Source organism: Ciconia boyciana, chromosome 17 (genome assembly GCF_034638445.1).
Source record: "Ciconia boyciana chromosome 17, ASM3463844v1, whole genome shotgun sequence".
NCBI lineage: Eukaryota > Metazoa > Chordata > Aves > Ciconiiformes > Ciconiidae > Ciconia > Ciconia boyciana.
The window spans coordinates 10,220,537-10,247,165 of NC_132950.1; the positions used below are offsets into that span (position 1 = coordinate 10,220,537).

General features: G+C 36.5%; 1 protein-coding gene across 13 annotated transcripts in view; it reads right to left on the minus strand.

The window, feature by feature from the left end:
• BCAS3 (BCAS3 microtubule associated cell migration factor) overlaps nt 1-26,629 on the minus strand; it is a 375,222-nt gene that overhangs the window by 338,364 nt on the left and 10,229 nt on the right. For all 13 annotated transcript variants that reach the window (XM_072882059.1, XM_072882067.1, XM_072882058.1 and 10 more), the window contains exons 6-7: nt 18,424-18,505; nt 9,088-9,160 (exon numbers count right to left, since the gene is read on the minus strand). In XM_072882059.1, coding sequence (XP_072738160.1) covers nt 9,088-9,160; nt 18,424-18,505 — 155 coding nt within the window. The remainder of the gene's footprint in view (nt 1-9,087; nt 9,161-18,423; nt 18,506-26,629) is intronic.

The window sequence follows — 26,629 nt, forward strand, 5'->3', positions numbered from 1 at the left end:
TTTGAATTGATTGAGAACTCAGTATCTGATGGTGTTAGTATCCTCAGAAAAGAGAAATAATCCTGAAATTTCTAACTGTTTTGCAATGTACTTTAAATCCTTCTTACAGTATATAACATAGGAATAACCCTAAAACATATAAGAAAAGAAAATATAATGCTGAACTGTTCTCTGGGTCTATGTCACATTGATTTATAACAGTTATTTCTAAGACAGACAAAAACACACAGATGCAAACAATTACTCTATTTTTGTAGGCAACAAGTGAGGTGGGTGGTAACTGAGAAATTTTGAAAAATCCTGTCACAATATTCCATTTTTTCTTAAGTAACCCTCATCACACAACAAACGCTCGCCACATCAGAGACTTTCCAGGGCCTGAAGGGCCGCTTTGATTCCAGACCGCTGCAGGCATTAGCGGGGACGTAATTAGGGTAAAAAGTTCAACCACAGTTCCATGTCTAGAGTGCTGCCAGAAATAAATTTCCTCTCATTCACTGGTTTCTACTGTACTCTCCCTGAGAAACATATTGAAAACACATTTATCTTTGTAGAGTTTGTTCCTCTTCTAATTAACTTTATAGCGTTTACAGTATTTAATAATTTAAAGTGGAATTTAAAGTGGCCCTGGAACCAGCAGCTTTGCCTGTAATGGTGCTGTGCATTATCTTTTCCCTGTAGTGCTTCTTTTGACAAGTTACTCAAGGAAGGTATGTGCTCCAGCTGGTTTTATCTGGCTGTGCATTTAGCAAACGGCTACTTCCTTCCCTCCATCTCCTCCCCGTATCATTACACGCACGGGGGGGTTGGAACAGCAGTAAAGTGAAACTATGCCTCAGCTTGGAAATCTGTGCTCCCAAACCTCCACACTATCCCAAAGATCGCTTAGAAAAGGTTTATCTTTTAACAGCTTAATAAATCAAAGCTTTAGAAGGTCAAAACTACCCATAGTTCTCACCAACTGGTCAAAGTTTGACCCCAAATACTCATTTTCTTCCTTCCAGTTTTGATCCACGATTAGCAGTTTATTATAGTTCAAAGGTTATTTCTTACTATAGTTCACTCAGACTAACATTTGGTATATCCGAAGAACACCAGATTTTTCCTACCCTCAGTATTTACAAATGGAAACACTACCTCATGCCATGAAAGCTGTATATCCCAGCATTTTAATCTGTGAGAAAATTCACAGAATTACCAGTAAACATTACTTCAACACGGCAAAAATAGTTGAAGTACGTTAATATAATTATAGAAACAAGTTACAAGAAAAAAAATTCTGGGACCTGAAGAGCTCTTTTTAAGACAAAGAACATTGCTATCTTTAGCACGTAACATAACAATCAAATCCAACGTCACTAAAAGGAATTTAAACTACTTTATTCAGGGGTTGCATCTCTCAGGATCTTAAAAGCTACCACACAACCTGCTAAGACTAAACTGGTTTTTCCTACAATAACCAGAGAGGATAATGTTTTTCATCTGCTAGAACGGAAGGAAATCTTTGCAAGGCAGTTGATAGGACGGCACGCTTTGCAGTTAATGATGCTTTACAGTTTTTCAACAGTACAAGAGCCTTTGGGACTCAATCCCTCAAAGATAACAGAAACGAGAGAGCTTTATCCAACCTAAAAGGTTCTACTATACTTTTTAGAACAAAACCAATTAAATTAAGTTTGCTCTCTAGAAATTTAAACTTACACATCCTTGACAGTCTTCAAAAAATAAGGCTGGGGAGAAAAAAATGTGATCGAATTTTGCGTAGTCTTCAATAAAAGACCACAAATATTTAACAAACTTCATGAAATCTATTTCATGGTGTCCAATACAATTGAAAATCGTAACCATCTGTCTAACCCATTTTTATGTGCGATTTGAAAAAAAACATGCTGTATTTTATCTTGAGTTGGATACACCTTTTACACACTCAATGGCGTGATTCAGTCTCTGGCATAGCCAGGTGAGTCCATGGCATAACCACTGCATTTGCAATGGCATTCCAGTAAAAATATTCCAGGGAGAGTACCTCTGAGCAGTGTGAAAACTGTGAACAAGAACTTCACTCATCATAGCTAATTTCCTTCTCTTGGGTGACCCTTCCAGAAAGCTTTGCTGTTTGTCTCTGACAAATCATTTCACAGCTAGCTAATTTTAAACATTAAAAGCCACAGACACTTAGAACCGGACACTGGATTTGAGCATTAACTAGTTACTTTGCCAGATAAGGAACGGGGTCATGTGATTTTAAAATACTAATATGAGAAAATATTAACGCTTTAATTGCATTGTTTCTATTCTTACTCATGTAAAGCTGCTTTCTACCTAAACTTTAACACTCCCATAAACACATTCCCAAGTTAAACTTGTGTTAAGGTTAGTAGGTTTTAATCTACGGTAGCCATGTTAATAAAGCATGCTTCCTGAAAATCTGCTGCCAACTGATTTGCTTTATAAACTGATCAGCAGGGGGAAAAAGTGCCAGCTAGCCAGTTATACATTTTGTTTGCTCCAACTACTCCTCCTTCTTTAACTTGCCCTTATTTCTCTTCTCCTCCCACGATTAAAAAAGATTACCTCTTGCTTCTCATGCCCTTAAATGACCTCCCTGCAATTCTTCAATTAATCCAAAATTTTCCATCACCTGACATTGTTAAATTAGTATGTCTTTCTAAAAATATATGCTAGGAACCTAACACATGCTATGGGCTGGCTGCATAGGTTACTGATTAAGGTCCTTTACTCTCCATAATGTAGAAGGTTGGGAAGTCTACTGGCCTCAAATTCTTCCTTTTTAATCTTCTATAACCGACCTTTCAATTAGCTATACTCGTATAGCTACCTGATTATCATACATGCTTACATAAAATTTTGGCATAAATTCCTAATCTTTTATGCATCTATATTTGGTTATTTGGACAAAGGACAAGACCACTGAAGTGCCAAATACTTTTTGTAAGGATAGCTTAGAGATCTGGGTTGCATTTCAAGGAGATCTTCAAGACTTTTTCCCCCATCTCCTGCTGAATGATTCATTAAGAGAAGATGAAATATTGCTATCCAGAAACATGGTTGTTGGGACAAATCACTTATAGGATTTCTACCTTCTTTGTTTTGGTCTGTTAAAGAGGGACGGGCAACAGAATAAAGCATTACAGCAAGCCAGTGAGGCCACAGTTCATGGCTAACCAGCTTCAGCAGCAAAGCTAACCTATGAAATTCCTTCCTCTGTGCTCATTCCCACCTTCATGCTACAACTGACTACATTCTCAGTTGCACCTTGCAATTTTGCATGCAATTGTTCATAAACCAAGTGACTGAAATAATCCGTATCATTAAAAAAATAAAATTGGAGCATTATTTTTTACTTTGATTATTTCTGTCATCTCCTTTACTGTATGGTTCTGCAACCAGCTGAAGTGACCCAGCCCAGGGATGCAGAAGGCAGCAGCGCAGAGGCAGCAGCACAAGCAGACGAGGTGAGTAGGAATTTTAAGTTGTCTTTGCTGCTAGTCAGTGAATCACAGAACTATGGTCTAAAGCCTACCCCTGCGGTAAGCCCACAGTTGTATTGATACAATCCTTTAACTAGACTGGTATGCATTTCATTACAAGAATTTTGTCCCTTATGTATGATAAACTGTTTTGCTAATACGGAAAACAAAAAGAAGAACAAAAGAAAAAAAAAATCTTTAAAGTAGAAACAAAGTTTGGCAACTCATAATTAAGCAGGATGGGGTAAACACTTGAGTCATCAGAACACTTGGCATTTGAGGAAAGGTGGATACTAGGGTTTAAAGTATTTAAAACGTTCTGTACTCAGGAGAGGTATTTCATATGTAAGACACCACAATTACTCATCCCTGTCTTCCCTGCCCCCTTCGCCCTTTCTCTGCATCTACACACACATTCCTCCCCTCCTCCTGGCATGGTCACTTCTGTTTCCTTAGCTTTCTTGTTACCTATATCGTCTACTGAAGGGCAGATTTGCAATCACTCTCAAAACCATTATTTCTTTCTTAATAATCTAAAATAAAACAAAATTATACTGGTCAATTTCCCCTTAAACATCTCCTTTAGCTTAAATGAAGCATTAACTTAAAGATATCGGTACATTTACATTTGACCGGAACAAAAAGCACGTCTAATGTATTTTGGACCTCTCTGGTGTATTTGAAGGTGTTCTACAGCTCCAGTATGTTCCAAACTAGGGTTTCAACAACCCATACGGGCAAAGCAGTAATATATTTCCATTTAACATAACTGGTCTTATCTAGTTATCTTTAAACTGAGCAGCTCCAAACAGCACACATTGGCTAGTTCTGCCATGCAGTTTTGTGGCCACCACTACTAGGTTTTTTTGAGGGAGGAAAAAAAAAATTCTCTGTTCACTTTACAGATTACTAATCTTGATGTTTCATCACCGAGAAAATTCATTAATATGTACCAAAACCCATCAATTCATTTTGCATGTGTATAAAGATTTATCTTATCATCAGGAACAAAGTAAGCATGCCTCTACAAAACTCCACAAAAACAAAATTTATGCAGATGTTCTTTCTTTTTTGGTTTTCCTTTAATTTGCAAATCTTGTAATCTAAGACTGAAGCTGACTGACCCAACATCTACACCGGCATAGTAGTATCAGCCAAAAAATGCAATCTGTTTCCCATTTGTGTGTCAAGACTGCATCCTTATTGGGGGCTGCGAAAACTATTGTTTTGAAAAGATTATATAGTGAAACCATGCTAGACATTTCAGTCATTTTACTAGATGGAACATTTGACTTAAAATACAAAAACGTGTGTACCAAAAGCTAGTCAGAAACTCAGATAAAAGGCATAAGTTTAGAAAACACAAATTTCCTCTTCCCTGGTAAAATACTCGTTGTGGAGAATACAAGGACTGAGATTAGTGGCAAATCTCTCCCTACAGAATTTTTACATAAAGCAGGTGCCAGAAATTAATTTCAAAGTGGAAAGTTTAAAATTTGAGATATACTAAAATATTTTTTTTAAAGCAGGTTCTCGACCATGACTCTCACAAAGAAATTAAGATTTTAAATTAAGAAATATTAAACTGAAGGTTAAGACCTTAATACTGATATTCAAAGGAATGTAAGTTTTATCAGCATATATGATATCAATGACTACTGTATTAGGTTACATTATAAGAGATGCAATCCACACGGCAAGTTATCCAGAAGTTGATTTCTAAGTTAATATGTTGTTAAATCTGTGGGAGACAAACTAAAATTTAACAAGATATTTTTAGATCCGTCAAAAATCTATAATTCAGTAAAACATCAGGGGATCTCTGGGGTAAACTATTGTATTTCTAAGTTACCAAAGAGATCTTTCACTGTGTAAACAGCAAAGAAAAAAATTTCAGGAATGAAACATAAATCTAAACATTGACTGTAGGCAAACATTATTTTGCATAAAGTACTTTTATACCCATCTTTGTTTCATAATGAATGAAAGAAGTCCTAGCTTATTATCACAGACAAAATTATTCATTAATTTCTTTCCATTAAAGTACATGGTACATTAGAGGGATAGCGAAAAGTACTGAAGTTACTTAACATAAGCGATATTTTTGAAGTTATTAATTCATCACTACTGGAAAATTCTTTGGATTTCAGATTGACAAATGTTCTACATAAAAAAGAATACCTTTTTATCATATTTCCCTCATTATAGTGTATTTACTTTATAGCTAAAGGAAAAGAGAAGAATTTCCTGATGGTAACCACTAATGCAGACTAGCGGTCAGACCCAGGAAATCCCAGCTCCTAACTTGAATGTGTCAATATCTCACTGATATAGTCCTAAAATATAAAATACTGTTAAATGACAGTGCAGTGGATCTAGATAAAAAACTATATTCTATCAGATTTGTATTATTTTTAATGGTTTAGCATCTGTAATACTTAAAACTTGCTCATGTAATTTTCATACATGCTGAATTCAAATTTCTCAAAGACTTTTCTGCATTTGAATATATGTACTAGTCCATAAAAAAATCACAAAACAGATCAACACATTTGTAAGTATGATCACTCATCCATCATGCAGAACTGTTTACACACAGCATTAATAGCTCTTTAACACGTTTTCTTAAGGTCAAGAATAGCATGTGATAATTTACAGCAACTCCTAAACTGTAATTAAGAGTTAATAACCTATTGAGGTTTTATCATGTCAGGTGTAAAATGCATTTATTCTTCACCTTCCATCCAAACAATTAACAACTTCAAAGCACTTTCTAGAAGAGCTACTGAAAACGGATTCTACATAAAGGATTGCCATGGAAAAGAATTTAAATTAGAGTATTGCCTCCAGATACAGCTGGGTCCAAAAATATTCTTCAACAATAAGTCATGGTGCCAGCCACCACCTCTTCCAAAATGTTAACCGTGTCCCTTATTTATAACAGATAGCAACAAAAACTTATTTGGAAGTGTCAGAATTACCAGGAATGTTCCAGTAAAAGAGTAACAATAGCTGCAAATTTGAGCAGAGCAACCAGAAGTCAGAAATTTTGAAGAACTGCTAGGGAAAATCCAAATTATGATCAAGGCTGAAGAAGTCAAACTTTTTTTCCCCTGGAACCATTCTTCTTGGCAAATGATTCTGACAGATTTTTAGATAATAACCTGGGTAAAATTTGACTGGGAGGAAGCCAGAGGACTGTTGAAAGTAGCAGAAGCACTTCAGGAGGTCACACGTTTCTCCTCTAAAAAAGGGACAACCTGGTGTCCTTGTGAGGATCGGGATAAGGGCAGGGGGCTGTGCTGATGGAACTGTTGTCTTTTGAGACTACATCTTGCAAAGATAAGGACATTGGCCCTGTTGTTACAACCATGTCCCATCTCATTCAGTTTATATTAAAGAAAGAAGATGTAGTTTAATGTATCAGCATAACAGATTGTGTGTTGAAGACTTGGATTTCACTTCTGGATCTGCTTTGGACTAGTTGCCTTTGAGAAAATCATTCAGTCTTTTAGACGCTCCGTTTACCTTTGTGTTCAATGGGAAGTATGTTAGTGCCAGTGCTACATCATTTCACTGACTATTTCACCTGCCATTTCAGTAGACAGAATAGGCCTCCTATTCCCTGCACAGTTTCAGTAGTGTGCTGACAGCTGCAGTATTTCATGCCATAGCCAAGCATAATCTCCAAAGTAGGTGAAGAGATCACTGTAGTGAAAATATCAAGTGCTTCGGAATAAATCCTCTAGAATAAATGTAGTATTTTCTTCAGATACATGATTAAACAAGGTGTTTTGTCTGTCCACCACCATTAAGATATATAGGAAACAACGTTAAGCACAAAACCCCAAGTTAAGAACATAACTAAAATGGTCATTCAGCTTCAGAGGCCATTCGTGACACAGCTATTTTAGTGTTCTACACAAATTCTTCTTTATGCATAACAATCATTACAGAAATGTAATCAAATGATCTATGAATGTAACAGAAGAAAACACAAGTGTGACACCTGAGCCAATTTAAAAGGAGTGTGACTCCAGTTGAGGGCAAACTATCAGAGAACTCTTAATCTGAAAGCTATTGACAAAATAGCTAATTTGCAAAGACTCTTGCAAAAGTAACTTGCAATGAACAGTAAATGTAGAAAAGTGTTTCAGAATTTTCTGTTGCTCATGGTGGTAAACCTTCAAACTGGTTCTTTATTAAATGGGTAAACAAGAGCCTGTAGCACAGCCTCCTTTTTTTAATGATGTGCTAGTCTTCTGGTCACAGCGGAAAGCCTGATTTAAAATCTTCTATCTGCAGATATTTAAGTACTGATAAGTAGCAACACAAACCTATCCATTCATTTTGAAAACACTCGAGCTTTTTTTTTTTTTTTTTTTTAGAAAAGCAGAAACTACCAGTAACTTTGGAGTATTTCCCATTAACTGAGGAATACAATTAACACAGTGAAAATAACCATCCTTATAGTTTGGTCATTTCTCAGATACCTCAGCTTCTAAAGCAAAGGTATGAAGGAAAGTTTTTTCCATCCAACATATCCTTCATGTATATAAATACACTGTTTGGATTAAGGCAGAAAGTCCTACAAGAGCAGTATTTGCATCACCGGTTATATGCACTCTTACTTAGAATTCACAAGATTACATACACTTGTGGGATGGGGAAGGAGAAAAGGCACTGTAAACAGTTTTGCAAGTTGTAAACACATCAATAGAAAGACATTTCACTTCTCTACCCTACATGGTTTTTGTTTTAAACATTTAAGACAGGTAACATTAACATTCTACTTTAACACAAGAATAATACATACAGAGAAACTTAGAGATTTGATAGTCTTCCTCCACACCCAGTGTGATTAAATTCTTAATTGAAAAAGGTGCGGCACAGAATTAGTCTTACTACTGTAAGAAGATTTACTTCAACTGTTTAGCCTTTCAGTTGCTGTGTAGAGGATTACCCTTGAAAAGCACATATTTTCCTGTAGGTATAGCTATAAAACCTTTGCATCGTCCAAATCAACACATCAAACAGACATAAAATATCTTAGGGCCCTCTTTTATAAGAGGGGTGATACAACAATACTGTCCAGAGAGCACAAGACAAGACTGTTAACTTATTTTTCTAAATCAAAGAGGTAGATTTAACATGTATTTTGCTAATAAACAGTGAGTGGCTGTAACAATGAAATTGCTTGGTGCTTGTAATTAATTTGGTATATGACTGCTGCTTGAAAGCATCTTTTAATTACTTTTTAAGACACAGAGATTGCTTTAGACACTTCTCAGTAAATAATTCTGACCAGGATTAATATCAGAAAAGGCTAATCATAAAATTGTGATTACACTGAGATCAAAATAAACTTAAAATACCTCTTAATCTATTTTATATCAAGAGTCTCTTTTTTATTCCTTTTAAAAAGCCTAAGTCATAGGCAAATGCGTGCTGACACACTGAAAAAAACTTTAAAAGCACCTCACAGTGTTATCCCATGAGAAAAAAGGGAATAGAGCTTTAAAGATGTAATCTACTGGGTTTTTTACATGACATTACAATTTATATATAAGACTTTATTCACGAGAAATATTCTTACCCAGAAGATCCAATGCTTTTGCACACACCAAGAAGAGGCCGCTTCTCAGAAAAATTATCACATTTCTGAGCACCTAATAGGAGGGAAAACAAAAAAAGAAAAAGCAAATCACTATGTACTGCTTGTGTTACCTTTCAAGGTCCAGGTATGTATGTTGTGGGGGCCCGATATATTGGAAGGATATTGAATACATAATACAAAATACATAATACAGCCTGTACAAGATTAGTGATAGAAATACAAATAACAGGCAGAGTCATGAACACTGGAAGAACTGTTCTTGAAAGAGACAGCAATGAGTAACAAAACAAGTAGCAAAATCCGGCCAGGATTTTGGAGTTATTTTCTATTCATGTCAGTTGGGGTTAAGGACTCTGTAACTGTAACAAGTAACACTTGCTCACTTTTCATTGTTTTACAAAAGTTGCCTGTAATAAGGCTGTCACCAGCTCTGCGTGGGTTTCCCACATTGGTTTCCAATTTATTCTACTGAGGTATAAGTGGAGTGTAAGAGTGTTAACCATAAGAGCGCAGCAGCGTAAGAGCAGCCACTCTCTTGAGCACATGACAAGCTGGGCTGCTAGCGTTCGCCCACAGCACAGCCATGCTTACAGCCCATGCTCCGTGCCTAAGAAAATACAAGATGAAATTCAAAACAGTCTTCAATAAGTTCTGCCACCAAGCGATTTAAGCCTTTAAGAAAGCAACCTCCAACGACTTCCAGTGAGACTCAGGCTATGCCTGCTGTTTGCTCAAAGTGAAAACACGACTCTAACAACGTATCCGATCTACTTCTAGGATGAGCTTCCCCAGGTAACACCAGCGCAGCCCCAGCAGCAGAGTTCAGCGTGGGCTTGTCCTCTGCTCCGATTCAGCTGCTGAGACAGCCCTGCCTGCCCCGGGGTCCACGCGTGCTGCCGCCACCGCAGACACCAGAGCTAGGCAGTTAAAACCAGCCTTTCGTCTTTCCAAATCGCAGTCACACCTTGACTCCAGAACCATCAAATTGTTAAATACGCCACACTTCTTAAAATGGGATTTTAAAAGTTGTGAAAACTTTGCCTTATTGCTACGTAAACAGAAATGAAACTAAAATTGAGTCAAAAATCTCTCTTCTACTTGTGAGCAGTTTTACTAAATTCCAGAGTATGTTTCTACCCAACTGAAAGAACTGAAGAACAACCAACAACAACACTACTAAATTTCCTCCATTTTCTTTCAACCTTTGCCTTTTTAATTATCTATCTATAGGTACGTATGTGTGTGGTGAATAATGGAATTATTTTTTTTCCTCCATTATATACCAAACCCTTTGATCTATAAAGAATATTAGTGATATAGTCTGTTCAAAATTTAATTCACAAATAGTGGTGTACCTGCACTAAATCAATTATTCAGAAAGGCACAACAATTAACAATATACATTTTCACATAACAGTCTCTGTTAATTATTAATAACTCAGGTACACGCAATTAATTTGTAACAAAAACTGTTCAGTACTCTCATCTGTACAAGGATAAGTCTTCCCTCCTACACATTTGGGTATTTATAAAGTCAAATGGGTCACATCAATAATTTCACCGTCAACAATAGCATTACAAGTAACCTAAAACAGCCAAATGTATTTTCCTTTTATTCCTATTATTTCAAGGTCTTTTATGAGTCATACCTGTACTGTATGTACTGACCTGTAAATTGATAAATGAAACATATAGTCTTCTTAAGAATCTGGCAACCAATTTGTTTTCTTCAATACAAGTAACAGATGAACTCCATTTGTTTCTGTTCACTTAGCTAGTCTCTCAGCATTAAGGGTGAAATGCTGACTACCAGGAGTTCTGACATTGATTTAAGTGGAGCCAGGATTTTACCTTAAGTATTTAACTATACTTCTTTTCTTTTTTTTTTTTTAACTAGGATATATTAGAGACATGAATTCATATGTTTCTTTATGGTCTGGTTCTAAGTTTAACGACAAGGAAGGGGGAGCAAGGGGAAGAAAGGTGGTAGGGAATACAGGGAAACAACTGCAGAAAATCAAAAGGAATACCAGTTTTTAATACCCACAATACAGATTTGCAAAATTTGTACAATAGGTGCTTAAACTTCTGATTTCAGTCTGTAATAACCAAGGTCCTGATTTAAAAAAAAAAAATCCATTTTCTACTTCAAATATATACTTTCAGAATGTAAATATTAATATTGTAGAAAAGGATCATTATTTTGAGGACTCTGCAGGGCATTAAATCAGGTTAATAGCGGTCCCATTCATGAGATTGCAAAAAGCGACATGTGTTGCACTCTGCAATGCTTAATGGAGTCAGCAACCCTTCCTAGTTCTGTGGTGGGATTTAATCTTCCAAGTTATAGTGGATTAATTTTTATTTGTAAAATTATGTTTATTTGCATGTGCGATATACTGACGTTGTACACACCTGCTCCACACACAGTGTTTAACAAAATGCAGCAGGATGATTGAAATGAAAAACAGCTAGCTAAATCCCTCAAATACAAAAAGTACTGAAATCCTGTTGCAAAGTCTTTTTCTTAAACTCCTTTTATTCTAAATCCTTTTAATTCTGTCATATAACACTACAGCATTTATAAAAAGCTGAAAATCCTGACAAATCACACAATTAAAGTAATGAAAACTGTCCTTCCTGCCAACAAGGCACCACCTTATCTACAGCTCCATTTAGCTAAACGATACATGTTTTTTTAAAAAAAAATCTAACTTCAGTCACTATACTTAAAACTGAAAAAAAATATCTGTGGCTAAATGAAATTTCATACAAATCAACATTTAGAACTTTATGAAGTCAGAAGGTTATCTACACATAAGCTCAAAGCAGCTTATGTACTGTACTTCTGATGAAACTGTGAATAGGTATCTCTTGGGCCTGCTAAGGCCTCTCAATAATGCCAATAATAATAGTAATGACAGCAGCAGCACACCTTTTCGAAGAATAAAAATGAAACCCCAGTGATTTTCACAGGAACTCAAAAGCTACTCAAAACCATGAAAAGTACCCTCATTTCCCTTGAGTAAGAAATGCACTGTATAAATGTCAAATTCTGACCTATTCAGCAATAGCATATATGCATGATGGAGTATATTTTTCTGGTATGTAATTCCACTGATCAAGTTCCATCACAGCCACTTAATAATGCAGTGCATCTCCTGTTCAATTACACCCCTCTTACTTCTATCTGTTACTTGAAAATTGTGTTGCATTTGTGGTCCTGCCCCATGTCAGTGTAGTAGTCGACCAGTACCTGGAAATGCATTAGACCAAATGGCTGGCATTCACTATGTATGGTTTTTACTCTCTACTGGGCTGCTTCTTTTTGGGGTAGGGGCCGGGGTGGGGGGGAAGAAGGGAATTAAAAAAAAAAAAAGTATTTCTTAACATTTCTTAATCACTAGCATTTTGTGTTTGCTTTCTTATTGAACACAAATGCAAAAAAGCATATGTGCTACTTGAAACAGAAGTGAAGAGGCTCGAGTCAGTCCTAAAAACAGTGTGTGAATTCCTTTCTCTGCTTCAGGGTAGCATCTATAAACGCTCCATTTCCTGCACAGATAAGCTCTAACTGCATTACTCAATATCACGCCTGATCAACGGCGCTGCGACTGCGGTCCTCATCCCAGACCTTCAGGTGCTCCTTTAGGATTAATGTTCTAGACCATAAGCATCATATTATTCTATCTCCCTGAACTCCTAGCGTCACCCAGACATCTCAAGTTTCAAAGTCCCCCTCCAATACTTGCACCATCATACTGGTTTCTTAACATCCCCCAAAAGTTATCACCCTAGAACCCCTTCAACTCCAGTTGATTTCCACATCTACTGCCTCCCCAGCCCATTCCATCCTCCCATGTCTAAGATTATAAGACAGCAACGTTGCAAGAAGCAACGGTGGCTGGAGAACATTATCTTGGCAATTCTGTCAAAGAGACAGAGCTATGCATGTTTACAGAAAGCTGTTTTTTCTTCTGCACAGCACCAAGGTTTTATTCTCTGATAACTATGTAGCTTCTATATGAAAAAAACAAAAATATGACCTTGAAACATTTGCTGGAGATAAATGTTTCTAGAGTCACACATTAATTAGAGACAGATAGAAATATTTTATTTGGATTTAAAGTTGTTTGAAAAACTTAAAATACCTATCAGTCTAACATGGTGAAAGTTTAAGGTCTAATGGTCTAAAGCATTGACGTGATGTGGCCAGAATTGAAATGGTAGCATACAAGTCAGTCCACACAGCTTCAAAGAAATTAGTATTTTAAAATGTCGTGCTCCAAAATCCTTCCCTATAATATCTATAAAAGGCTTACTTGCTATGCTCGAGAATTCTGTTCTGTAATTTCTATAATCCACATACATTAACATTCATTATACCATAACAACCCGCATAACAGTTGCAAAACACCAAAAAACTTAAATGCACACCTGCATGACCCACTTACACCAATCCAAATCTAGCTACCAACTGCTACTGCTTGTTCAGCTTGTAGGGCTAGTTCCCCTACTACACATACTATGCAATTACTTTGGCCTTCAGGGACTTAAAACCACTAAGCCACCCAAGTGGTTGAATATATACAAAACTCACATCTGCCTTCCTTTAGAAAGCAACCTAAATATTATAGTTCTTTTAAGCATACCTGCACATAAAGCTGAGTTAGCTTTTGAGGTTCAAATTTTATTTTACCAAAATCAAAGACGTAAGTAGTAGAGTACAGAGATAAATCTGCTGCAAAATTTAAACTTTTAACACTTTTAGGTTTTCAAATGCCAAACTACTCTGCGTCCCAATTAATTTCAGCTTTTCATGTTAATTCTAGTTTTCAACCCTTCATCCATAGTTCATAGTTGTTTTAAACATAGTACCTCTGATTTCTTTCTTTTATTTCCTTTCTTATTTGCTTTTTTTTTCCTTATCAGTCAATTTGGCTAAGCAGTCAAATTCATTGAGAGATGTAGGACTATTAGATCATCTTTTCTGCAAGCAGCATAATCTAGAAAATGGCAATAAATTAATTCAGTTCACTGGAGGAATTTATTTTCATAATGCTGAGACATGGAAATAGGTTTTACAGACGACGACTGATCTAAACTTCAACACACAAGCCTGTCATCATGTACCCTTTAACCATGAATTACCACACACAATGCTATTCCTGCTACTTTTCCTAGTTTCTTGATCGACTTTTAAACTATGCAAGCCTACCTTATTAAATAGGATAGCACAAGGCAGAAAGCAGGTATTTGGCCAGGGTTTTGTAAAACGACCTGGGATAAGTAATGAAAAATGGGAGACAGTGGCACTAACCCATTCCAGAAAGCAGCAATATTCTGATTTCGTAGGAAAAAGAATAGCAAAGCTATCTGAAGTAAATGTATTATTTCCTTAGCACTGATTCAGAAGTAGAGATGCAATGGACCTCAAACAACACATTTTTTAAAATACCGTGAGAGTTCTGAATCTGTTTTAATCGTGACTTCACAGGTCAAAGAACATACAACTACGACAGAAAACCCAAGTAATATTTTTAATGTTTCTATAAATATCACAGAAATGCTAATCAAAAGAGAAAAAGCACAAGACAAATGTAGGAATATCCAAGACAGAATACTTAATAATACACAGAACTCAAACTCAGTATCATTTCAATTCTACAAGTATGTATCATGCAGTCAGTTACCTCAGAAAAATGAGAAAGGCATCATCTAGAGGAAGTGGTGAAAAATTAGAAAACATGTTGAACAAAGAATATGAATAATTAGGTTAGTGGGGCTAAATAGAGCCATTAGGTATTGCATGAGAGGAAGCCCAATACAGAGTAACCTGAGCAGTAGTGAGGACATCACAAATTTGAATCATATAAAATGGAGGAGGGAGGTAATACACCCTGCTTTTTGCTTGGTTCTCCCACTATCATTAACTCCAATCATGTTCCCAACTGTAGTTTCCTCTTCACAGAGAACGGTAGCTAAATTTAACCAGCTTAGTTCCAGCTTTGTTTTGTATCTACCACTTAATATTTTCTCTCTTCTAATAATCACAAAGTCGCATCAATTTGTCTTCAAACACATCTTTGCATGCTTGTTTTAGCTGAAGAGACAGAGAAATCCAGAGCCCAGCAAACCAGGCACCTGAATACATAAAGTAAGTACTAAACTCAATCAGCATACAGATTTGAAAGCGAAGAAGCGCTAGGCGAGTTAAAAAGCTGTGCCAACCAGACGGCTCAGCAGATAATGCAGCATGTGGTGCGCAAAGTGCCAGGACTTAGTATTCTTATTTCTAAGACTGACAGCATCCAGACAGAGATGTTCTCATATACGGAATATTAGTTATGCAACTTTATCTCTTCTTTTAAGCCAAAATTTGGTCACAGTGTAAAATTACAGTCTCCAAAAAGGCCATTTGTATTGGAAGCTGTAGAAAATAATCAACGCCATATCTACTGTTGAAGGCAACAGTAGATATTACCTTTTCTCTGTGGACAGAGAATATCTACCTTTTTCAGTGTTATTTACAGAAATCTCTCGATTCTTTACGGACGTCTTATCCAGGCTGCAGACCAACCATGCCACGGACACCGAGACATCAAAGTGCTGCAGTGCTGGGCCAGGTCAGGTGTTGCCTGGTTTGTTAGCTCAGACAAAACTCTGCACGAACATTGCAGTATAGCTGCCAGGTCAGAACAGTTCCAGGAGCCATTTAACTGCTCTAGCATGGCACAGAGCCTGAACTAATAAACCTCACCGGATCTGAGTTGGCAGCAAGCAAGGCCAGCTCCAGATACTGCACCATGTTCCTGCTACTAGGACCACTTATAACCTGGCTAAATCAGATTTGAGGAGGCCTCCTTTGCAATAGGCCTGCATGAAATAAGCCTGTATGAAATAACTCTTTTGAAACAATGCTTTGTTATGCTATGAAGCACATGATGCAGCAGAGGATCTAACATCAAAGGAGTATAGTATTTTAACAAAATAGTTGACAAACTATTAAGTTCTGCTACTGTAAAGTCACCAAGTTAAAACCATGAGCTTTCCTTTCACACCTGGGAATGAGCTTCTTATCACAAACTAAGATCTGTTTCTAGGAACGTGCCAAATCCATCCACCAAGAGAGTCCTATTTTCAATAATTCCCTTTTTACAGCTTTACAGTAAAATAGCATTTGAGCGTACTGATGGTAATCAGCTTCTCCTTTACAAATTCCTTTTATTTTGTTCTGAATCATTAAAGCTCATGTGTTAGTTATCTAAGGCCTCTTATTACAGTTTTACTTTTATCTGATTCCAGATACTGGTCAATGATACATTCATGTACTTTTAATCAAAGATTTATTTAAACCAAGCCATGTAAAAAGAGACCAAAACATGTTTTTAAAAGGGTTGACTTAATTTAATATGAGCTAATTTGAATAGTTTTCTAATGTAACAACTATCATTGTCAGATGCTAAATATATGCAATTTAGAGACAGAGAGTAAGTGCTTGAAGGAGTTCATAAGCAGTGTAACTTACTAGATTGAAAAATCAGAAAGCACTATTTTGCTATCAGAAAAAACAGAACTTATAGGTCCTTCAATTAATTTACTTCATTTTCATTTACACTTCTTTCTCCTCTTTTTTCCTTTGAGAGAGGAAGGGGCATAGACATCCATTACTTAACGACACACATGACAGCAAAACAACATAGCTCATCAGGAATTATGCAGTGTTACCATAAACAGAATAAAAGGCACAAAATGCTTGTGAAGTATTTTGCTTTAAATTATTTTAACCTATAACAGTTACAGAACCACCTCTACTCATACTTCGTATATTCCTCTGCTCAGGAAATCGCTAAGACAATATAAAATGTGTCTATTAAACCTTTAACTTTCTTCATTTACTTTCTTCGAAACACTCAAAGTTATTATAATTTACTATTTTTGTAATTAAAATTCAAACAATTAGCTTTTAGGCTATATTTTTTAGTTCACTAATTAATGCAAAATATACTAGTAACATTTGTAACCCAGCAGAATCCCAAAAAACTTTGCTCATACTAGAAGTACATTCTTTTCATCCCCGAAGTAAAACATGGCAACCCATTGAAACTAGAAATACTACTCAGCAGCTGTACAGAATACCTCGCCCAGTTGAAGTTACAGGGAGCGTGGATAAGCAAAACACTGCCAAATCCAAAACTGAGCCAGGACACCAACAGATCTTAGACCTTTAAGAAGCCTACAATCGGATTTTGTGTTTAGATTGAACCGTGTCATTTTTTAAAAGGATTTGCTTGTTTATGCATAGTTGCTTAAATTATGCAGCAAGCTCTTCCAGGGGGTTAACTCAGAATTTCCGAAACAATCCTGTTTAACAAACTAAGCAGCTTGTCTTAGAACTTGATAAAGCAGTATTTAAGCAGTAAAAGAGAGGAGGGGCCTATCGGTACTCAAGGGATCATGATAAAAGTTCAACCACTAAAAAGGTCAAACTGTTTGAATAAAGTTTACATAAAATAAGCAGAAGAGGAACAAATTAGAACAAACATTTTCTCATTACTTTTATTTGAATGGAAAAGCAGCCTATTTTAAAAACATCATAAAAAGCTGCAATTGCTAAACTTAATGCATGCACCAGTAGACTATTTAGATCATTTCACAGCTTAGAAAATACTTGATATTTTATTCATAAATATTTAAATAATCAGAAAAGGATATTTTCTCTGTACAAACTGTATTACTTAGATCAACTACTTCTTGCATTACCTTACTGACATTGTTTCAGTTTCAGCTCCTGAATGGGTAACAAAACAAAACAAAAAATACACATACTATCCTTCTTCTAAAGAGTTTAAGATTTTAGAAGGGCATCACATTATGAATAGACTTTACATGCACTATAACAGGAGTTTTTAATGAACATTAATAATTTCTAGATCTACTGCTATCAGCCACTGCCTTGCTATAAAAAAGTAATTTTAATATTATTTTATAGCAATAAAATACTGATAATAAATATTGCCAAATAGAATTGTTAACATCTCTGGACTGATCTTTGAGCACAGATATACCTAGATATCCTCTAAACTACAAAGGAAGCAGCATCAAAGCTAAAAGTTGAAGATGAAACTGGAGAAAGCACTGGATTACAGAGTAGGAGGAAAAAAGTAGTAAGTAATACTTGTAGAAAGCTATTATAAAAGGTGACAGTTTAAAAGGAATGGAAAAATCTACATATCAGGTTATAGCAATGATTTGGACAAAGATCTGTTAAGAAAGCGTTATGCTTAATTACGAACCAAATAAACATATACTTACTGATTTGTGGAGCTGGTAAAATCCGTGCAGCTCGAACTGGACCATGGCGGACAGAAAAGAGTTCCTGAGCTTCACCACTGATCTGCAAAACATATGGATTATGAGCATACAGTGTAAAAAATATATATACTTATAAAAATATATATATTTAGTAGGTCAGAAAGAAGGTAGAAAGACATTGTACAAAAGGTAGGTAAGAAAGTAAGTTGGTAAGACGTTGCCTTTCTAACCAACCATCCGCAATTTCTCTAAATGAGAATATCTTAGAAATCCTGAATAACACAAATTACAGCAACAAAGATGGCCTGCCCCTAGAAAGGCATGCCTTAGACTGAGTGAATGAGATACTAGCACTATCTACTATTAATGACTAAACATGTTTTAAAAGAAACAAGACTTGAAGGTTGACTGCTGACTAAAATTAACAAAAATTCAAGGAATCTGCAACACAAGCATTTATTCTACACAGCGCATGTTTCAAAGAAAAATGCTAACTGACCAATCAAGACTGGCAAACATCGGTGGTAAAAGATCAGAGAATTTGATATGTTGGTACATTCCATATTCTCCGGGTGTGAAAATCATGTTTAAAAATAGGGGGTCAAACTAATTAAGTTTGTCACTAATGGCAACCTTGAAAAGATTAAACCAGAAGCTGTTAAGAAGAATTTCCAGACTTCCTGTAAATGGTCAGTCAGAATGCAATTTCATAACTGCCTGGTAATGGATCCGATATGGAACATCAAACTTCAGGAAAATGGCAAACATTATGAAGCTCATTTCCAAATAACCAACAACTTAAAACAGATGTAATGAGACTAAGAACATAGCCAACATATTGGCATTAAGTTTTGCCAAACAAGCAGTTTACAATATCAGAAGCGAATAGAATTTGGAACAAGGTTCTTATGAATCAATAAACTATAAGTCCAAGTTAGCTTTATGAAATACCTTTTTATAGTTGTTCCCATTTCTTTCTGCACTTCAGATCACACCTTCAAAAAGTTAAAATACTACTACTGTTTGACCAACAAATCATAAGTATAGTACTTCAGACTCTTAGCTTCCTTCCAGTCTTAACCCCGAGCCTCATTATTTATTATCACTGCTTTAGATAAGGTGGGCAGAAGGAAACCTACCCCACTGAAGCACAAGTCTTTCATAAGATTACTTTGAAAACACTATTTACTACTGAGGTAGCCCGTCATTCTGTAAACAGTAAGTAAATACAGAAAGTAATGAACTATTGCTTTTCCATCTTACGCCCAGAATAACATTCAAGCTACACAAACTTGGGGAAATAACATTCTTAGCCATTTTAGTTTTGCAGATGGCTAGCAGTTCCACATTGGTCTGAATCAACATTACTGTCAATGATGTGATCAGAATTATTCCTGACGGACACAACAGTTTTAAAACTGTAGTCAGTATGAGAATTAATCCCTTAGTCTAGCCTGCTCTTATTTTATTAGGCAGATGTTCTAATCGTAGCGGATTCTCCTCTTCCAGCTAGCAGCATCATCTGAACAACATACAACATTGTAGTACTCTGGCTTTTGCAAAACAAGTTTAATTCTCCCTCTGAGACAGCTAGAGGCCTCTGCTCTGAAGAGCTTGCTGACCAGATTCTATACAAGACAACAGAATGATGATCAGAAATCAACTCGGTAAAGGTTTGCTGTTTTTAACAGATCATGAGTTGGGGGGGGGGGCACATAGATAACATCTGCATCCAGAAGAGCTTGGAAAAAAGTAGAGCGCAGCTGAACAGAAAATGAGAAAAATTAAAGAACGAGAGAGTAATAAAGAGATGAAAAGAGATGAAGACAGCAGCACGTTTTCTATCCATCGGAACACACCAGCTCTATGAAAAGGGAAAGGAGGAAATGGAGAAGAAGAAAAATACAAGGCTTTGGAACTATTATTATTGGCAATTAAAGATTTTTTCCCCAAAATCATGAAAATGCTGTTTCACATGTGTACGCACATCAATGGCTATGAATGAAAACAAGAGGGAAAAGAACTAGCATAACAAAAGTATGGAAGAAGTGATTCACATATAAAAATCCAACCCAATTCAGTCACCACCTTCTACTTTTTAACTATGCCAGCACATTAGGTCTAACTCCAACCTACTTCAAATAAAGTTATAGTCCCAAAAGTAAGATACACTAAGAAGGCCAAACCTTCTTAACTCAGTTTCTGCTCTTAAATATACTGAACTCCAGAGAGCATGTTTGTTTAGCCTGTGATGCCAAGACCTGGTAGAGCTTAAAGCTGAGATTTTCAAAGAAAAGCTTAAAGTGTACAAATACAAATGAAGTTCATTTGTACTTCAGCACCTAACATGAAAAATCCCAGCCCAGCTCTTTTCATGCATATAATGCTTTTACTTCTTAATAATTAATATTCATTATTTGAAAGATAACTATTTTATCATTCTATACTGGGGGGAAAAACACAGAAAGAAAGGTTAAATGGACTAACCAAAGCCACAGGATCAGAGAGTGACAAAGACAAGTTTGTAGGTAGTTAGCTCCTAACTGCTTGGAGATGACTGTAATGTGTAATACTGCAGTGTAACATGTCCTTTCCTCTCAGTCTGTGTAGGATTTTTTTTCCCAGGAAAGGGGAAACTGTGTAGAATTAAGAAAAAAAGCAAGTGAACGTTCAGATAACTTCAGCCATCTGTACAGCTCATGTACTTCGCAGGTTATATGTTGCTGACTCCTGGGAGCCAAAAAGGAGCAAATTCTAAGACATACCTCCACTGCAGATTTTGTAATGAAAATACAAGATCCCACCCAACTACTCGCATCTCTTTTTTAAAGAAAAAGTCAAATTCAGTAAAAAGCACCAAAAAGTTTACAAGAAATCTGGATGTGACACTACAACAGGGATCAGATTAACACACCAATACTTAATTGATCATAGCTCCATAAAATAAGTTTTCTTAAGGGTTTGTTTTTTGGGTTTTTTTGGTGTGTTTTTTTGTTTGTTTGTTTGTTTTTTTACATAATATGCCCATAACTGTCCTATAGACACAGGAAATCATAGAAGGCATTGGACTTTGTTGTATGCCCTGAATTAGTAAGAGCTTGGTTGTTCCTCTGGTTTGCTTGGCATTGAAAAATGCATTATGGCTTCAGAGTTCAAGATTTTCTTTGACTTATAATTAACACTACCACCAGCAGAAGCTTCTGCTGTTTGCAGTCTTATAAAATTCTGCATTAACTGTGGTTGATGCTAATGCCGTTCATTTATCTACATAAAACATAACACTTTACTACCATTGCTGAGGCCACATGTATCAATTTTAACTGAAAGCACCATCTTCAGACTAGAGATATTATATAGTCTGATCTTCCTGCCAGTTCAGGCCTTGTCTCGCTCCTGAGACAGCCAACATAGACAGCCAATCTTGGCTGTGAATGGGACACTTACTCCTCTGGGAACTGAAGTGGGACAAGGAACTACATTTAACACAAGCCCAGCCCCATCGGTAAATGGCTAATGACTTTGTCACTGCCAGTTTGGGTGAGATGTGGACTGGCAAGTATAAGTAAAAGGCTCCACATCCCATTACCAGTCCCTTGAGCTACACAGTCTCATAAGCATAGACAAAATATAAATAGATTTCATGAACTGAAAACAGAGCTTTAAATTCTTCAAAAAGCACCTGTGAAGAAACTAGGCTGTGGCTGCCATTTTGGATTTGATCCAGCTAAGTAGCGAGTCCCTGTGGCAGCTTTCAAAGCTCTTAAAAGTTTTTCTTTCCCATTCCAAAAGCCAAGAATATTTCCAAACAGGTTTCAAGAATTGAATATTAAGCTATAAAAGCAGCTTCAGGTACTCATTCTATGAAAGAGTGGATCCAAAATGACGGCTCCAAGCTGGTCTGATAGAACATCTCAGCTTTCCCAGCGCCTGGTATCAAACCACAAGCCCCAGACCTACATGGAAGGCTGCAAGCAAAGAACATGCCGATTCAAAACGCGGCCCCCAATGAAATCTTCATCGCTCTCTTCCAATAATGACAGATTGAAAGAGGAAGAACTCCTCCTCTCCTCCACGTAGGCGTCTTGAGCTACTGGTTAAAATACGACAGACCAGAAATCTGGAGCACTGGTTAATTTTTGATGACAGAGCTTTATTGTTTGGAGCATACCAGTTTGCACCCATAAAAACCAGAACAAAGGAAGTTTTGTTCACACTAAGGATAACTAATAGTTTCCAACCATAGAAAATGGTTTTCACATGGTAAAAAAAGGTCAAACGTACACCAATTTGAAACAAAGTTCAAAACTCAATGTTTAAACTACTGTGCAACCATATAAAAGCAAACTGCTTGTATATTAAAAAACAGTCACAGAGCGCAGGGAAGATATCAGGGTTTGGGGTTTTTTTAAATATTCTGATAGATGTTTTAAATATGATGTAGATTACCATCATATGATGTTATAATATGACAATAAGCAACTGACAGATACCACCACAAAATATCGCTTGACATAATCATGTTGGGTTAAAGACTACTACCAGTCATCTTGCTACTGAGAGAGTACAGAAGGACTGTAAGTAAAAGGACAATTTTTATAATTTTAGTTTAGAAATTCCAACAGTCCGCTTTTTCATTCAAAACAAATCTCTGTAATTATCTAGAGATTATAAGAATTTAGATGCTCAAAGAAAGTTACAGATGTCTACCCTAGTGACTGAATTAAGTATGAAATTGCACATAGCATTTAAAATTATGACAACGCTAATGGAATTTAAAAAACAAGGAAAGCTTAGAAATGGTTTTGGTTACAGTTTCCTCAACCTTCTCACTTTATTCATCATACATTTTGAGGAGTTTTAGCATGATCAGGCTGCAGGCTCCCTATAAAATTCTAGTTTGGGGGACAGTCCTGCCTTGTTTTCAATCACTTCATTTCTACAAAAAGACAAGAATACCACAGGCAATATTGGAAGGAAGCAGAATGTGAGTAAAAACACCCTTCATAAGTCTTCATTTTAGCTTTGACCCCATCCAAGGAGAGCCACATGGAACGCTGTCTGGACTTTTCCAATACCTCTCACCACATCCTTTTCAAAGGTTGTGGCACATGCTTTTTTTTTTCCTATTGATATAGGGTATAATATGAGTTTAAAAAAAACTTCCAACAGTTCTGCAGTCACTCAATGAGTGTAAAACCAGAAAGCTTCTTACATACTGCTAGCATCTGCAGCCTAAAAAACCAAAGCCTCAGAAAATGATTTGCATAGATGTTTTGTAAAGTCCTTAGACATTTTTCAGGGTTACTAGGTCAGGTCATCACTACATTTTTCCAAGTGGCTAATACAAGCCTTAACAGCGGTACCCTCTGTCAGGAGGAGGTCTGGACAGAGAAAGGATCACAGCTTACTACGTGATAAGTGACTAGTCCTTTTCCCGGTTCTAAAAGGGGAAGAATTACAAAGGGACTAAGACGACCACATCGAAACCCCAGCAGACAGGGCTTTTGATGAACAGCTGAGAAAACAAAATGGAACTGGCACGTCTGACTTACCATATACATCCATCCATCTATACATCCACATACACACACCATCTGCTGTACAACTGCAGTTTTAATAACTTAAAAATCACAGTATTATTGACAGCAGCATTTAAAGAAATTTAAGGCCTGGCAACAGAAAAATGGCAGTGCATGATGCCATCCTTGCCCAATGAGTCCTCCACATTCCAGAGGTCTCCACACGGAAGTCACCTACCATATGGGCTAATGCATCCTGTCAGTCTGTGGCAGCATCATTATACCACAGCCTTTAAGTATTTTTCACGAAATATACAGCTGCTCTTGTTATTAAAAGGTCCCTTTGGTAGCTCCTACTTTATTCCACTCAAGCTTGATGGTTCTTTTTTAATTGTAATACGAACCATTAAATTAAGATTATTTTTCTACTTCTGAAGCTTCCAGCATAAAATGAAAAAAAAATTATCTGCCACAAAACCAGCCAACATGCATTTCCCTGCACAGGAACATCTAGAACAGATACTTGGAAACCACACTAGGCAGAAACCAGTTCCAATTGTATTTGAAACATGAAACCAGGAGCAAGGGAAAAACAAATTCCAAATAAAACACAAAACTACACTGCACAATTATCAAATAGGAACTTCAAGTCATACTTTTGTATATTCCCAGATTTCTCCCCACTTAGCAAGGCATATTTTAAGAACACTTTTAACCTTCCCACCCCCATTTCAAAACAAAGATCAAAGGAAAGTCGTTTGGATGGACACCTTCCGCTTCTTATGCAATACAGATTTAGACACTGCACTTCAAAACCCCAGCCGTTACTTCAGCACCCAGCAGTCCAAACATTATTTCAGTCCTTTGAAGCAGTCCTAATGGTATCTTCCATTTGCAAGTAACACTTCTGTAGTCAAAGATCTTACTCCAAGGAGATGTTAATGTGAAACCACTCAGACTGCAAAGAGACACACACTCCTGGAGGCAGACTGCGAAGGTGTTTAGAAGTCAATGTAACACCATTACGGAGAGTGTCAGCTTAGAAGCTGTCATAAACACTTCATAATCACTCAGACACAAACTGGACTGCCTGCAACACATTACTTTATTAAGTGCTGAATAGAGGTTCAATTGTACGAATAAAAAGCACAATGCTACAGATAATAGCCTTACCGAGTAGATTTTCACATAAATGTCAAATTGTTGCTTTTTCAGATTGAAAGGTTTTTAAACTAGAGAGATCCGGTTTTTTCTTAACTGGAAAATTCTTGCTTAATTACAAGCTAAATACTCAGCAAGATCAAGAAGAAAGGTTTGTATAATACCAAAAGGACACAAAAAAGTGGTGCCAAATAAACTCTAAATATTAAGTCAGTCACAAGACTGCCAGATTTTATTTTACTCAGACTACGTAAGCAAAAAAAATGAGATGGAAAACAACAACATGGAAAAAACCAGGTTATGTTACCTCCAAATTTGTTGGATATACAAACCCTGCTCTGAAAAGATATTTAAAATTGATGTTAAAGACTGTCAAACTGAGATACTCTCCAAGACCATCTTACTAACAAAGGACCCATTCCAACATTGAAATTATACTAACACGTACAAATTGCACAGGTCAAAGCTTTACCTCTCTGGATGCGATCTCAGAATTTCACAGAATATACAAACGAAGGGCTGACAAAGTGATGCAATATCCCTACAGCTGACATTCTTAAGATGGATGGTAACATATTTCCACATTTGGCATTTTTTCCATTTCACTGGACTTCCCCCCTCCCCCTCATTAAAAATACCTCTGCAAAAAGTGAATGACACTAAGAGAAACTGTCCTGCAATTTATTTTTTCTTATTTTTCCTAAAATATTAAATACTATCACAATCTAGGAATTATGAAGAAGTGAAATACACTGGGGAAAAAGACAACCTGGCTGTATTGTCCTACTGAAAAAAGAAGGTAACATCAGGTATTCCATGGCCTAACTTGTGGCTAATTCAGACACAAGAAGGGAAAGAAAAAAAAAAAAAGAAAAAAAAAGAAAAAACCCACCCACAAACCCAAAGAAAACCCTTCTTTTCTGCTAGGAAACACAGATAAGCTACCTTGGACTACCTGCCTGACAGTACCAGTAAGCACACTTACTCCGCATAAGCCCGGATAAACAAAGTAGTTTAACCTGTCGTTTGTTAGTAATCTCCATCAAATTACTTCATGCTTACTGCAGTGTACCATGGGGTAAGAGTTTAAACTCAGACAGTTAATGCAGAACAGGTTACACCAAGCTAATCTGTTGACGTACCGAAGAACTGAGACTCTCTTCTTTCATTCTTGCTTTCCTTATACACGTAAGATCCCATTTCACAACAAATTTCTCAAGGGCATTGATAGAGATAGCTCTGACAGAGACACTCTTTCATTCGGACATAGAAAGTCACTTAAGAGGGATGCACAGAACTCTCCCCTAACCACAAAGCAAGGGCATGTTACATACACACACACAGAGGGGGGGGGGAAAGAAAAAAAACCAACAAAAACCACAATCTCTGCAAGACACAAAGCTCTTCTTATCACAGAGTGGCCAGGACAAGCCCCATGTCAACACAACATACTTCCACACATTTTGCAGAAAACATGCATTCATTTGGATAAGAACATTTCAGCAGGATCAAGTAAGCTGTTTTAT